This window comes from Doryrhamphus excisus, linkage group LG9 (assembly GCF_037039965.1).
Source record: "Doryrhamphus excisus strain RoL-2023G ecotype Guam linkage group LG9, RoL_Dexc_Guam_v1.1, whole genome shotgun sequence".
Lineage (NCBI taxonomy): Eukaryota > Metazoa > Chordata > Actinopteri > Syngnathiformes > Syngnathidae > Doryrhamphus > Doryrhamphus excisus.
Window position 1 is genome coordinate 19,739,673 of NC_136365.1, and position 12,969 is coordinate 19,752,641.

The 12,969-nt window shown below is 44.3% G+C and overlaps 2 protein-coding genes across 2 annotated transcripts in view; one reads left to right on the forward strand and one right to left on the reverse strand.

The window, feature by feature from the left end:
• Positions 1-729: 729 nt before the first annotated feature.
• The window catches only part of lcor (ligand dependent nuclear receptor corepressor), a 62,416-nt gene continuing 50,176 nt past the window's right edge, over positions 730-12,969 (reverse strand). Inside the window, exons 6-7 of the mRNA XM_058046153.2 lie at positions 9,347-9,437; positions 730-5,604 (exon numbers count right to left, since the gene is read on the reverse strand). Of these exons, the coding sequence (XP_057902136.2) occupies positions 4,473-5,604; positions 9,347-9,437 (1,223 nt within the window). The 3' untranslated portion in view covers positions 730-4,472. The remainder of the gene's footprint in view (positions 5,605-9,346; positions 9,438-12,969) is intronic.
• Positions 12,709-12,969, forward strand: part of LOC131100709 (MORN repeat-containing protein 4-like) — a 68,393-nt gene continuing 68,132 nt past the window's right edge. The window contains exon 1 of the mRNA XM_058046163.2: positions 12,709-12,758. The gene's annotated coding sequence lies outside the window, so the exon portion shown is untranslated. The remainder of the gene's footprint in view (positions 12,759-12,969) is intronic.

A 12,969-nucleotide genomic window follows, 5' to 3' on the forward strand; every position in this document is an offset into this window, starting at 1 on the left:
AGATCCCTGTTCTAGACGAAGAAATTATATATTTGGAGGCGTCCCGCAAAGACTGTTATCGGGACTTCTCCTGTTTCGACACATCGTAGACCTCAGTAAGGTTTTTTAGTTGTTGCAACGGTCAGGATAAACGAGGGACAAGTGTAATCGGAAAACTGCCCGATTTTCCGTCTGTTTAGCTTTTGGAACAAATGAATGTCCAAAAACTTTGGTTCCACGGAAAATAAAACACAAAGAGCTCAACCCAGGGTTGGAGATCCCTGTTCTAGATGAAGAAATTATATATTTGGAGGCGTCCCGCAAAGACTGGTATCGGGACTTCTCCTGTTTCGACACATCGTAGACCTCAGTAAGGTTTTTTTGTTGTTGCAACGGTCAGGATAAACGAGGGACAAGTGTAATCAGAAAACTGCCCGATTTTCCGCCTGTTTAGCTTTTGGAACAAATGAATGTCCAAAAACTTCGGTTCCACGGAAAATAAAACACAAAGAGCTCAACCCAGGGTTGGAGATCCCTGTTCTAGAGGCAGAAATTATATATTTGGAGGCGTCCCGCAAAGACTGGTATCGGGACTTCTCCTGTTTCGACACATCGTACACCTCAGTAAGGTTTTTTGTTGTTGCAACGTTCAGGATAAACGAGGGACAAGTGTAATCGGATTTACATGATTTCCTACGGAAAAAAAACTGCCCGATTTTCCGTCCGTTTAGTTTTTCGTCTGATCTTTTGGAACAAAGGAATGCCAAAAACTGCAGTTCCACAGAAAATAAAACACAAAGAGCTCAACCCAGGGTTGGAGATCCCTGTTCTAGACAAAGAAATGATACATTTGGAGGCGTCCCGCAAATACTGGTATCGGGACTTCTCCTGTTTCGACACATCGTAGACCTCAGTAAGGTTTTTTTGTTGTTGCAACGGTCAGGATAAACGAGGGACTGTAATCGGATTTACATGATTTCCTACGGAAAAAAAAACTGCCTGATTTTCCGTCCGTTTAGCTTTTGGAACAAATGAATGTCCAAAAACTTCGGTTCCACACAAAGAGCTCAACCCAGGGTTGGAGATCCCTGTTTTAGACAAAGAAATGATACATTTGGAGGCGTCCCGCAAAGACTGGTATCGGGACTTCTCCTGTTTTTTGACACATCGTACACCTCAGTAAGTTTTTTTTTTGTTGTTGTTGCAACCACCCCCTTCCCCCCCACACAAAAAATCATCAAAAGAGGTAGGGTGGCAAATATTAGTCAGTCAGACACTTGACGCCCGCCTCCGTTAGCAAGAAGAAGGCGACGCTAAAACGAAAAGAAAAAAAAGAAAGCGCTAGCCGCGGACAAGAAGTTCCCGTCCCCTCTCTAGGCTCCCCCAAGTACAAGATGCAGCAAAGTACGAGGCACGGAATGAAGTCCTTATTGTGAGAATGAGGTATAAGATGCGATCCATATATCTTTCATATAATTTCTTTCTATAAATATGTCCATAAGTTATATCTAGTTTCAGGTAGTTATGTCTTCCGACTGACAAATATTGCTGCCCCTCCCGGCGGCTCCATCCTGAGACATTTACAGTACTGGAGGCTACTGTCGCACGCCCACGCCGCCGCCGCCGCCACCGTGGTGGTGGGAGGGGGGGGGGGGCGGTGCGTGAAGTAAAAACCTGGAGCAGAACGTTCCGGATGAACTGACATCGTTTCTGCAGATGGCTGACTACATTCAATATGAGTGTGTTGCATTGTGTACATATACATTAGTGTTGGGAGTGTGTCGTGTAGAGAGGGGGGCGGGGGCAGGGGGCGGCGGGGGTTAACCACATGAGCATAAACAATCAATAGAAAGTCAAATACAGTAAATGGCATGCACCTTTTTGGCTGAAAGTGGGACGCTCGTGAGAACGCGGAATGTTTTTTTTCCGGAGAGAGAACATCTTCACAGATGGTTCCGAGAATGGGGGCGGGGGTTGTGGGGGCGGGGTCTAAGTGCTGCTAGTTTTTTCCATGCAAAGTTGCGCATAAGTGCCAATCACTTTGTGTGTGTGTGTGTTTTTTTTTTTTTTTACATGCAAATCTTGTTTAACAGGAATCCATGCGCTACATGCTGGGGGGGGGGGGTTAAAAATGGCCGCTTATTTGTTTTCGGTAAGCAAAGTGACGCAATCCCGTTAGCGGTTTAAACAAGTGCTTCCATTTCCGCATTTCGACTTGACGCTCGGAACGTTTTAGACACTTCAAATGCTCAGCATTATTTCGAGTGTTGGATGCATTTCATGCATGAAGACCCCCCCCCCCCCCTTTTTTTGTTGTGTGGTGGTCTTTTCCAATACGCCGTGCATGCCTGCCAATCAGGCCCAAAACTTGAAGATTGTATGAAACAGTTATCGACTGGGTTGCTAATGCTAATACTAATTCAATTGTCCCTGTTGTAATCCTCAAAACGATAAATATTCAATTACCCAATTCCCAAAATCAGCCAAAAACAAAGCGGTGCATGCCATTTTGGAAGAAAAAGCAAATCAAATACATGTGCAGTACATTTAAAGAAGAGAATCATCCAGGCCGGAAATAGCAACAATGAGCAAAAACACACAAAAAACGCTAACAAACACAAAAAAAAAGCTTCACTAACAGAAGATAGCCAAAAACAGCATTTTTGTATTTTTCCACCTTTTGTCCTTTTTCCGTATATGTTTCAAACTCTGGAGCGTCAGTGTGTTTTAGCTGGGAAAACCACTTAACGGTTTCCGGTCGCAGCTAAACGCTAAAGCTAACGCTTTGCCGTGATCCTCCGGAGAAGAAGCTACGCTACATGCATAACAGCTCGAAGTATCTAAAAGTGCTATGATGTAGTGATAGTATTGATCGTAGTAGTTAGCTTCCGCCAAAGTCAACATGAACCGCGGAGGTGCTAGCACGTCGTACTTTTGTAGCGAGTAGCACAAAGTCTTGTCTGTCCTACAGGATTTGAAAGCCACGTCTCAGTTAACCCTGAGTTAAAAAAAAAAAAAACAGCAGAAAATAAAACCTTCCAGAATCACGATTGGCTTTTTTTTTTTTATCAGTCATAATAATTTATAATATATTAAATCTGACTTTACCCCACCCCCACTGCATATGAACCCACCCGCCACCCCCAAAAACAAACAAACCCACTATAAATGCACATTGTCGTAGTAAAACTGCCTTTAAAACTTGAAATATGACGGAGAGGAACTCGATTAGCTGAGCCACTTGATTAGAAAAAAAACACAAAAAAAAAAAAAAAAAAAGGAAAGAAAAACATCAGCAAAGTGTCGTCGTTAGCCGAGACGAGCTAAACTTTGTTAGCTGAAGCCGGCTACTAAAACATTAGCATAGGAGCAGAATCATCATCAACTGGATAGCAGCCGAGTTTCACGCCGATTCTGGAAAACCTTACGTCGTTAAGTACAGTCCGTCATCCTCGGTCACCCGTTCCGAGAGAATCACGACGGTATTCCAGGATCCGCTATGAGACACTGATGGAGGTCCGTGAGGTAGCTCGCCACCTTTTAATAAAAGCATCTGATCCATAATCAGATTCGGACGGTCCGGGACCTTTTTGTTTTTTTCGGATCTGATTCTGGATCAGCACGCAAAAAAAAAAAAAAGCGACGAACCCCCCGAGACCCAATGCGTGTTTGCGACTGGGCTTGTGTGACAGACCATAATAAGTGCATGATGCGAGAGGGGCAACAATGCCGAGGTAACCTGGTCCGTAAGCGCCAGACCCAAAGTGTAGTGCAAAAGAAAGCAAAATAAATCAAAAGTAAAGATAGAGGAAATGATCTTAGAAGTCAGTAGTTTTTTTTTTTTTCCACAAAACTCACAAACATGCATCCCTGAATGACTTTTGTGTGTCTTCTCGTTCCGAACGTGGCTTCCGTCCGCGCAGAACTCAGTAGAACATCGTAAGGAGGAAAGAAAGGTTTTGCAGTTAAAGCATCATGGCTACCTGGCAGGCGGGTTTGGATTCGCAACCCTGATGAAGAATCTTGACGGCGTGATTCAAAACCAAGAGTCGTTCGCCAATATGACTCCATAACTGATGGGCGTTAATTTGTCTGTTTGTTTCCGAGATATCATTTTGAAGCGTCCTTTTTTTGTCATTTTTTCCCAAATCGGAATGTTCCCAAAAAAAAAAAAAAAAAAAGCCCGGACTGCGTTCTCAGGTTCTGCGGGTTTTCCGGCCAGGGATTATCAGCATGCTTTAGGGAATTTCATTAAATTGTTCGATTTTTTTTTTTGTCTCTGGTTGCATTTGGATAGAAAACCTAAGCAAATGCTTCAGGAACGCTATTCCCAATCCAGCACTAAAAATGTTCCGATGAGTTGGTTTTTTTCTCCAAGAATCCCTGCGTTTGTGCTCACCCGGATACTGCAAAGGAAATTGGCACAAATAAAGCCCCGTGGTTTTTTTTTTTCAAAAGGTCTTTCGACTGAGGTTTTACGTGTGGTGGTTTCTCTAAACCATGGGTTCGATTTCTTCTTTGACGTCGTCTTTCAGCTCAGCTTCCGCCAGCGGGGGTGCGTCGTCTCGCGGGGTCATGGCAGCCGTGTTCTCGGATTCGCCGGGAAAATCCGCACCGCCGGCTTCCATCTTCATCATTAGCTTGAGTTTCTTCTTTGGGGGGTTCTTCAGAGTTCCCATGCGTTCCTTGACTTTGTACTCCAGGGTGCTGTGCGGGATTCCGTACATGTTCTGGGCCTTGGAGACGCTCATTTTCCCGCTCATCACCACAGCGATAGCCTCTTCCAGGATCTCGGTGTTGTACTGCCGATAACGACCTCTCTTCTTCCTTGGCTGTTTGGAGTTTGGGTCCCCTTCCACATCGGACGTCGAGTACGCCGGCCCAGAAGCGGAGTGGTCCAAGTCAGCGGTCCAGTAGTCCGCCGCCCCGTCCAGCAAGCTCCCGAGACTTCCCCCCCGGCGGTTCTGCTTGGGGAGGATGGCTCGCAGCTTCCGGCTCAAGGCGTTCTCGCCATGTCCGCCGCCCGCCCCGCCGAGCGCCCCGAAGCCATACAGCTCAGAGGCGTGAGAATCCCAGGAGAGGTCCATGCCTCGAACCTGCGGGATCTTCAGGTCAACGGGTGGCGAATGACCCTGGTCTCGCTTGCCATCGTTGTGATGATGTGCGGCCTTGGAGACCTGATTGTGGTGGTGATGGAGGGAACTCTTGAAGGAGAAGGCTCCGTGGTGGTTGTGGTGGTTCTCCAGAAACGTCGGGAGGTCTTTGAGGTCGCCGAGGGCTCCGCCGAGAGCGCCGCTGGCCTGCTTGAGCTTCATCAGGCTTTCGAGGTGTGCCTTGCTCCCCCAGAAGGAGGAGGAACCCTTGTGGCCGAGCAAGGAGTGCGACTGGCCGTGATTGAGGAGGCCGGCCGACTCCAGGTTGGCCAATGAAAGAGCGGCAGGCTGGCTGAGGAGGCGGTGCTTCTGGCTGAGGAGCTCCTCTTTGATGCGCAGCGAGCGAGCTAACGGCGGCTTGAAGGAGTTGGAGCTAATGTAATTGTCTCGAAGTCCGTCCTGCAAGCTTCTCTGCAGCAGGCCATCATCCTCGTCCACCTCTGGCTGGGAATGTTCCACTTTTAGGGAACGCCTGGAGGGAGGAAAATAAACATCAGTGTATGGAACCTGCTTATTTTTCTATGAGAACATGTGGACTCTGGGCTGCACAGTGCTGAAGTGGTTAGCACGCAGACCTCACAGCTTGGAGACCAGGGTTCAATTCCACCCTCGGCCATCTCTGTGTGGAGTTTGCATGTTCTCCTTGTGCATGCGTGGGTTTTCTCCGGGTACTCCGGTTTCCACCCACATTCCAAAAACATGCTAGGTTAATTAGCGACTCCAAATTGTCCATAGGTATGAATGTGAGTGTGAATGGTTGTTTGTCTATATGTGCCCTGTGATTGGCTGGCCACCAGTCCAGGGTGTACCCTGCCTCTCGTATGAAGACAGCGGGGATTGGCTCTAGCAACCCCCGCGACCCTCATGAGGATAAGAGGTAGAAAATGAATGAATGAATGAAATTACCACCCAAGTTAGGAGACCCAGGTTCGATTCCCGGCTCGGCCATCTCTGTATGGAGTTTGCATGTTCTCCCTGTGCATGTGTGGGTTTTCTGCGGGTACTCCGGTTTCCTCCCACATTCCAAAAACATGCTAGGTTAATTAGCGACTCCAAATTGTCCATAGGTATGAATGTGAGTGTGAATGGTTGTTTGTCTATATGTGCCCTGTGATTGGCTGGCTGGCGACCAGTCCAGGGTGTACCCCGCCTCTCGGCCAAAGACAGTTGGGATATGCTCCAGCACCTCTGCAACCCTCGTGAGGATAAGCGGTAGAAAATGAATGAATGAATGATGTTTTGTTGTTTTGCAAATTTGGAGTGGTCAGACCGGAGCAGGAGGGGATAGAAAAGAAGAAAAAAGGAAAAGGGGGGATTGCATTTTTAGACAAAATGTCTAAACAACGATGCCACAACGATGGTACCCTGGTTTCCTCCAACATTCCAAAAACATGCTAGGTTAATTAGCGACTCCAAATTGTCCATAGGTATGAATGTGAGTGTGAATAGTTGTTTGTCTATATGTGCCCTGTGATTGGCTGGCCACCAGTCCAGGGTGTACCATGCCTCTCGCCTGAAGACAGCTGGAATAGGCTCCAGCACCCCCGCGACCCTCGTGAGGATAAGTGGTAGAAAATCAATGAATGAATGAATGAATGGATCAGTCAGAGGTTGGATTATAGTCTAACGTTGTCCCTGAATTTTCATCCCTCATCTTAGCATCTTCGGACAATGGCATGCTTCCACCTTTGTAGGGAAAACATTTCCACATATAAAAAACCATGAACATTTCACATTGGACTTGAAATATTCACACCAGAAAGATACAAAGCGCTTCTACTTAAGAGCAGCGGCAGCTTGGTAACCATAGCAACAGCAGAAGGGCACTCTTTGAAAAGCTCCCTGAGGTTGGTCATGAAGCAAATAGCTTGTTGAGCCGGCGGAGGACACAGGAGAATAAACTTAGTGGAATGCTGTGGGTCTGCAGTGTCATGTCGGGGGGGGGGTCAAAATTAAGCAGGAACGAACTGGATGACGGCCGGTGATGAAGACAACGCAGGGTTGACTCCAGACTTCTGCGTCGGAACATCTGGAGTCTTCCACCGAATCCACGGATTACATTGTATGTGAGAGTAAACGCAATCAACCTGCTGTGATGTTTGTTAATATTTCATGACCTGATCATTAGAGACCCCCACTGGGGGTTTGGGCCTGCTGGGGCCTTCAGGGGTCTTTGGGGCCTGAAGACCCTCAGGCTGGTTCCTACCTCTTCACATTAAAGCAAAAGAGGTAACACCTCCCCCAGTATGGTGGATCCATGCTGTAAGTTTGGTTTTCTCCAGAAACAAAGACGTAGAAATAGTCCACGTAGATCTACACGATGAGCCAAAAATTGCGCTTTTGATACCCAAAAATGGGCGAATTTCCTCGAATGTACCTCTGGTACTATTATATCAACATGCTAGTAACATTAGCATTAGTGATGTGGAACAAAACCCATAGCAAACACGTCAACCGAGTTCACTATCGAAATGCTATGCTAATCAATCTCCGACGACACATCGCAAGGATTTTAGTAAATGGCAACCATGATTAGCGTTGACTGTTTCTTCCCTCCGTGGACACGAGAGCCGATTGGAACTTGAAGGCGGAGTACCGACGTTCGTCGATGCACCATTGGGTTTTCTCCATTTTGTCAATAATAACGAGCTAGCTAAAGCAGCACAAGCGGCCATTGTTTGACGTGCACTGACTGCTGCTGTGAGGGGGAGGGGCCTGAATTGTAAATAGATACACACAAATACACACATACACACACACATGGTGCCATGAGGTGAATGGATGGAAGCTCACATATCGATCCATTGGCTTCAACCAGTAAAAGATCAAAGATGGTGGGTGGAAGGGTGGGTGCAGGGCTCCCTCACTGGAGATCTCAAAAGATGGAAGTGTGTAATGAATGAAAAATATCTTTTAAAAAAAAAGGGCAGAAAAGGACCTTCACAACCTTTTCTTTGTTTCTTCTTCTTGACTATTGATGCTCACAATTATGTTGCTAAATGTTAATGTTAATGTAATGCTACTATTACTAATGTAATATTAATGTAATCTTATTACAATGGTTAACATTAGTAATAATACTTATTATTGTTATTATTATAATTTATTATTATTATACTTGTTATTTTTATTATTATCGTTCCTTATTATTATTATTGTATTAAATTTCCGGTGCGTGTGATGTCACGGCGTTGCTACAGGACCCGGTCACGTGACAATGCGTCACCAAGTCACGTGACGGCGCGCCACCAATCAGCACGCTATATTATCCGGAAGACACCGGTAGCCGCGAAGTACACGTTTGGGGAAAGAGTTGCTGCAGTTATGAAAACTTGTCGTCATTATTCCGCTATTTAAAAGTTTCAAACGTAATTAATTCGTTGTCGGAGTAAAGGGGCCGTCCACAGGCGCGACGCCACATTGGAAGGAGCGGTGCTTTGATAGAACTACGGAATTGGTGAGTGTTTGTATCCTTGCTAACTGCATTAGCAGCGTTTTTACCGGTTAGCTTGTTATATCTGTCAATGTTCCGTGGAATGAAATGAATAATGTTAATTATACAATAAACTTGTTGTGGTCTGAGGCATTGTAAAGCCATTGTAAATGCCTTTATTTTGAATATTTGAATGAATGTACCTCATTGAAAATTGCTTTTCCTTAGACTTGTGTATTAATGTTTGTGAATGGCCACTTGTATCTAATGATGTGTATTGTTATATGTTGTTTGTTTCACACTATAATACAAGGTACCGCCACAGCTTAATTTTTGTGTTTTGCCTCCTTACTCTCACTGCTAAAGCTGAATTTAGATTTTCTGAGTCTAGCCTGGCTCTTGTACCTGTCCTTGTTTTGTTTACAATGCTAAATGTTACAGACCCTGTCCTTACTGATGCTAATGTTTACGGTGCTGCAGCTTTTCCACTCATTTTTATCCCCTTTCTTACTTGCTAGCTTGCTGGAGTTTTGCAGTACTTTGCGCAAATGTGTGTTTTTAGTAGGTGGTGGATCATTTTGACTCGGTCATGTCATATGTAGCTGTCAGGCTGAAAAAGTGTGCATCCCTGGTCCAGAGCAACTTCAACAAGGGATGTTGCGGAAGTTTGAGAAGTGAGTCAGAGTGGGACATCATCTTCTCCATCCGATACACACATACACACACATATACATACAAGCAGTGACGTCTTTGACCTCACAGCGAGGCCCGGTAGTCTTACCCTTTGAGCCCATGTGCCGAGGAGAAGCCCGGGATGGTTTTTGGGCTGCTTGCACTGTGGGTCTTCTTAGTGGAGAGGTCCAGGACGCCGTCTGATGAGAGAGAGAGCACATAGTCCAATTGTAACAGATTTGTTTTGTCAAATATGAAATCACTGTCCGCTTCACTGATGCTAATCGCCTATCGACTATCAAAATTTTCAGTGTCTTAGCCGCTACTTTTTTCTCACGCTTTGAATCCTGTTGCCACGGTCCAATCCTGTGACATCTTGCATGCTTCAGAACAGCCATTTTGTGCTTCATGTACAAAAATTCACAGAAATGCCTTTGATGCAGCTTTCAAATTAAAGGCGATTGATCTAGAAACGTTTGCTCAAGTCTGCCAGTGGATCCTGACAGTGTGGAACAGTGTCAAAAAGTCCAGCATCACCAACGGATTTCCAAAGGCGAGTGACACAGAGCAACAAGAAAAAAAAAAACAGAGAGAGACTGATAAAGTGTGTGATGAAGGAATTAATGTATCAATGTAAGCACTTAACTCTCTTACTAAGTCTTACTGAGTGGTTCCCATATTTATATAAAATGAAAACAAAATGTAAGCAACTTCAAGGAAAAAAAAATCCATCAGAGTTGACATATCTACGCATCAGTGTTTGCTCAAAAGTGTTTATGCCTGCGCCGAATTGTCATCAATAACCATTGTATTGGTTCTATTGGTCTTGTCCTTGGCTCTCTTTGCAAAGAGAGCCATTCTTTTCATTTTCTGAATTGCCCGTTTATTTTTCAATGGGTTGAATAGATGCTCTGATATTATTATGAACGATTCTTCCGTGTATTCTCCATCTGTCAATAACTTCCCATGTCATGTGCAGTTCAGTGTTACCAACTTGGCGATTTTGCAAACGCTTTTAGTGACTTCTTTTCTCCAAAGCGACAACCAGTAAATGTAAAGACTTTTTCTGATGTCGTTAGATGTGAATGGCAAAGCACATTTTGTTCTGTGCCAGCTGCAGCGGCACTATCCGCCTTTCCTGTAGTCACCGCCGCGGCAATTAGCATGTCACTGGCTCCAAGTATTCATTCATTCATTCATTTTCTACCGCTTTTCCTGTCTTCGGGCGAGAGGCGGGGTACACCCTAGACTGGTGGTGGTGGTGAAGTCGGATTCCTTCTTTATAACTTGAACATTTTTGTAGTTTGAATATCGAAAACCTGTTTACAGCCTTCTAAATCAGAGTTCTGCAGACATGAAATAGCACCCCTATAGTCTCCTAAACACTGATATTCATTCATTCATTCATTTTCTACCGCTTACCCTCACAAGGATCGCGGGGGTGCTGGAGCCTATCCCAGCTGTCTTCGGGCGAGAGGCGGGGTACACCCTGGACTGGTGGCCAGCCAATCACAGGGCACATATAGACAAACAACCATTCACACTCACATTCATACCTATGGACAATTTGGAGTGGCTAATTAACCTAGCATGTTTTCAGAATGTGGGAGGAAACCGGAGTACCCGGAGAAAACCCACGCATGCACGGGGAGAACATGCAAACTCCACACAGAGATGGCCGAGGGTGGGGATTGAACCGTGGTTTCCTAGGTGTGAGGTCTGCACGCTAACCACTCGACTGCTGTGCAGCCTGGCTCTAAGCAAATATGCCATAAAACCTATTTCTACGGTCCTGGTTATGAAATGGTTTTATTTTGCTGTGTTTGGTGAAAGGAGCTGCTGGGATCCCTGGACTAGATTACAACGATTAACTTGGGGTGTCACGAGATCTCCCGAGATTTGGCATTTTCTTTGAAGTTCTTTTTAGCTTCCATATGGTTTAATGTGTGGATGTTGTTAAATATTTTTGAAAGCAAAAAAAAGATGAAGTTGACACAGTCTGCAAGTTATGGCTTCAGTTGCGAGTCCACATTACTAAATGAAGAGAACCTCATTGACTTTTTAATTGACAGTTAATTGAGAAAGTGATTCCCAGCGGGAATGCTGCTCCCAATTTATTTGACAGAAGCTCACTTCTATTAACGCCTTCTTAAAGTGTGACTTTTCAACGATTAAATCACATGACCAACATGTGAAGGGAACGCAACTTTCGTACTGGACTGTAATTATCACGTCCAACTGTGTTACCATGGTGACGCGGCCATATTCCCCCCGTTCGGTGACAAGGTCCAAGTCAACACTAATAACTTCTGTCCACTGCGGAGCTCGACACCGGCAACAATTATCACATGACGTTCGTCAAGAGCCATCAATCAAATGAATCAGCGACGGTGCAAGCTGGTGCCACCCAGCGCTGGTTGCTGTTTCGAACCCTTAGTCCTTTTGGCAAGACACTTCAACCGCATCCAACCGATATATGCATCCAATCAGAAATTATTATTATTATTATTATTATTATTATTATTACACACAGTGACTTGAGCAGGTGGACGCTTTCACGCGGAAGTCCGAGGAATATGGCGGCAAGCTGAGTGTGAAGTCTCAGTTTACTCATAAATATGCAAATGATCACACGGGTCAGGACGGCTTGGAAAGCACAAAAACTCTCCGCCTTTCATTAACTCGTTCACTACCAGACACTTTTTTGGAAGACGTCCCCTCCAGTACAGGACATTTTTAGAGGATCTTGACTCATCTTAGCCGGAAAAAATATACATAAATAATATGGTAATGAATTTATTTCATTAGAACATGCATTAGATTACAATTGAATGCATCACATAATCAGTTCACAGTTCCACATGTCCAAAAGGAGTAGGAAGAAGCAAAGCTTATTAAATCCTACCCCTCCACCTGGTACTTTTACAATCAGTAACTGTTACATTTGTTCACTTCCTGCTTTCCTGATATAATTTTTGTTTTGTTTTTTATTTAAAAATTGAAACATTTGTAAATTAAAAAAAATTAAATCATTTTTTATTTTTAAATTTTTTAATTAAGTTTTTTAAAATTATTTTTTTTTGTCACATACCGAAGTACGAGGTGATATGAGCATCCAATGACATAATGGGTACCATAGTAAGTGTCAATATAGTGATATATATAGCACATCATGACTGGTTCAAGACTCTTCATCCTTGTATTTAGCAAACATCAACTGCTTGTATTGTTTCTTGAATTGGCTCATCGTTGTGCATTGTTTGAGGTCCTTACTCAATCCATTCCATAGTTTGATTCCACATACTGAAATGCTATGGCTTTTTAACGTAGTCCTAGCATATGTGTTTCAAATGTACTTCTTCCCTGAGATCATATTTCTCCTCTCTTGTAGAGAAGTATTGCAAGACATGATAATATACATAAATTGTCACAAGATCTCATTAAAATCTTGTATCGTTCACGTAGACCCACCCAGTCTTGTGCATCTTCTCGTGGCTGAAAGTGTGAGCGCCCCCGGTCTCGTGTGAGTACAACCGAACCCTCCCTTGTTCGCAGAGTTAGCATTTTATACTGTTAGCACTACTCACTTTTTTCTTGCTTGTACATTTAAAGCTTTTATTATGGCCACAGTTTGACCCTGGAACAGACTATTTCTGTTGACAATATTTTCCTGTGGGGAAAATGGTGTTGCAAAAGTTTATTTTTTAATGACGACAACAGACAGACAGTGGT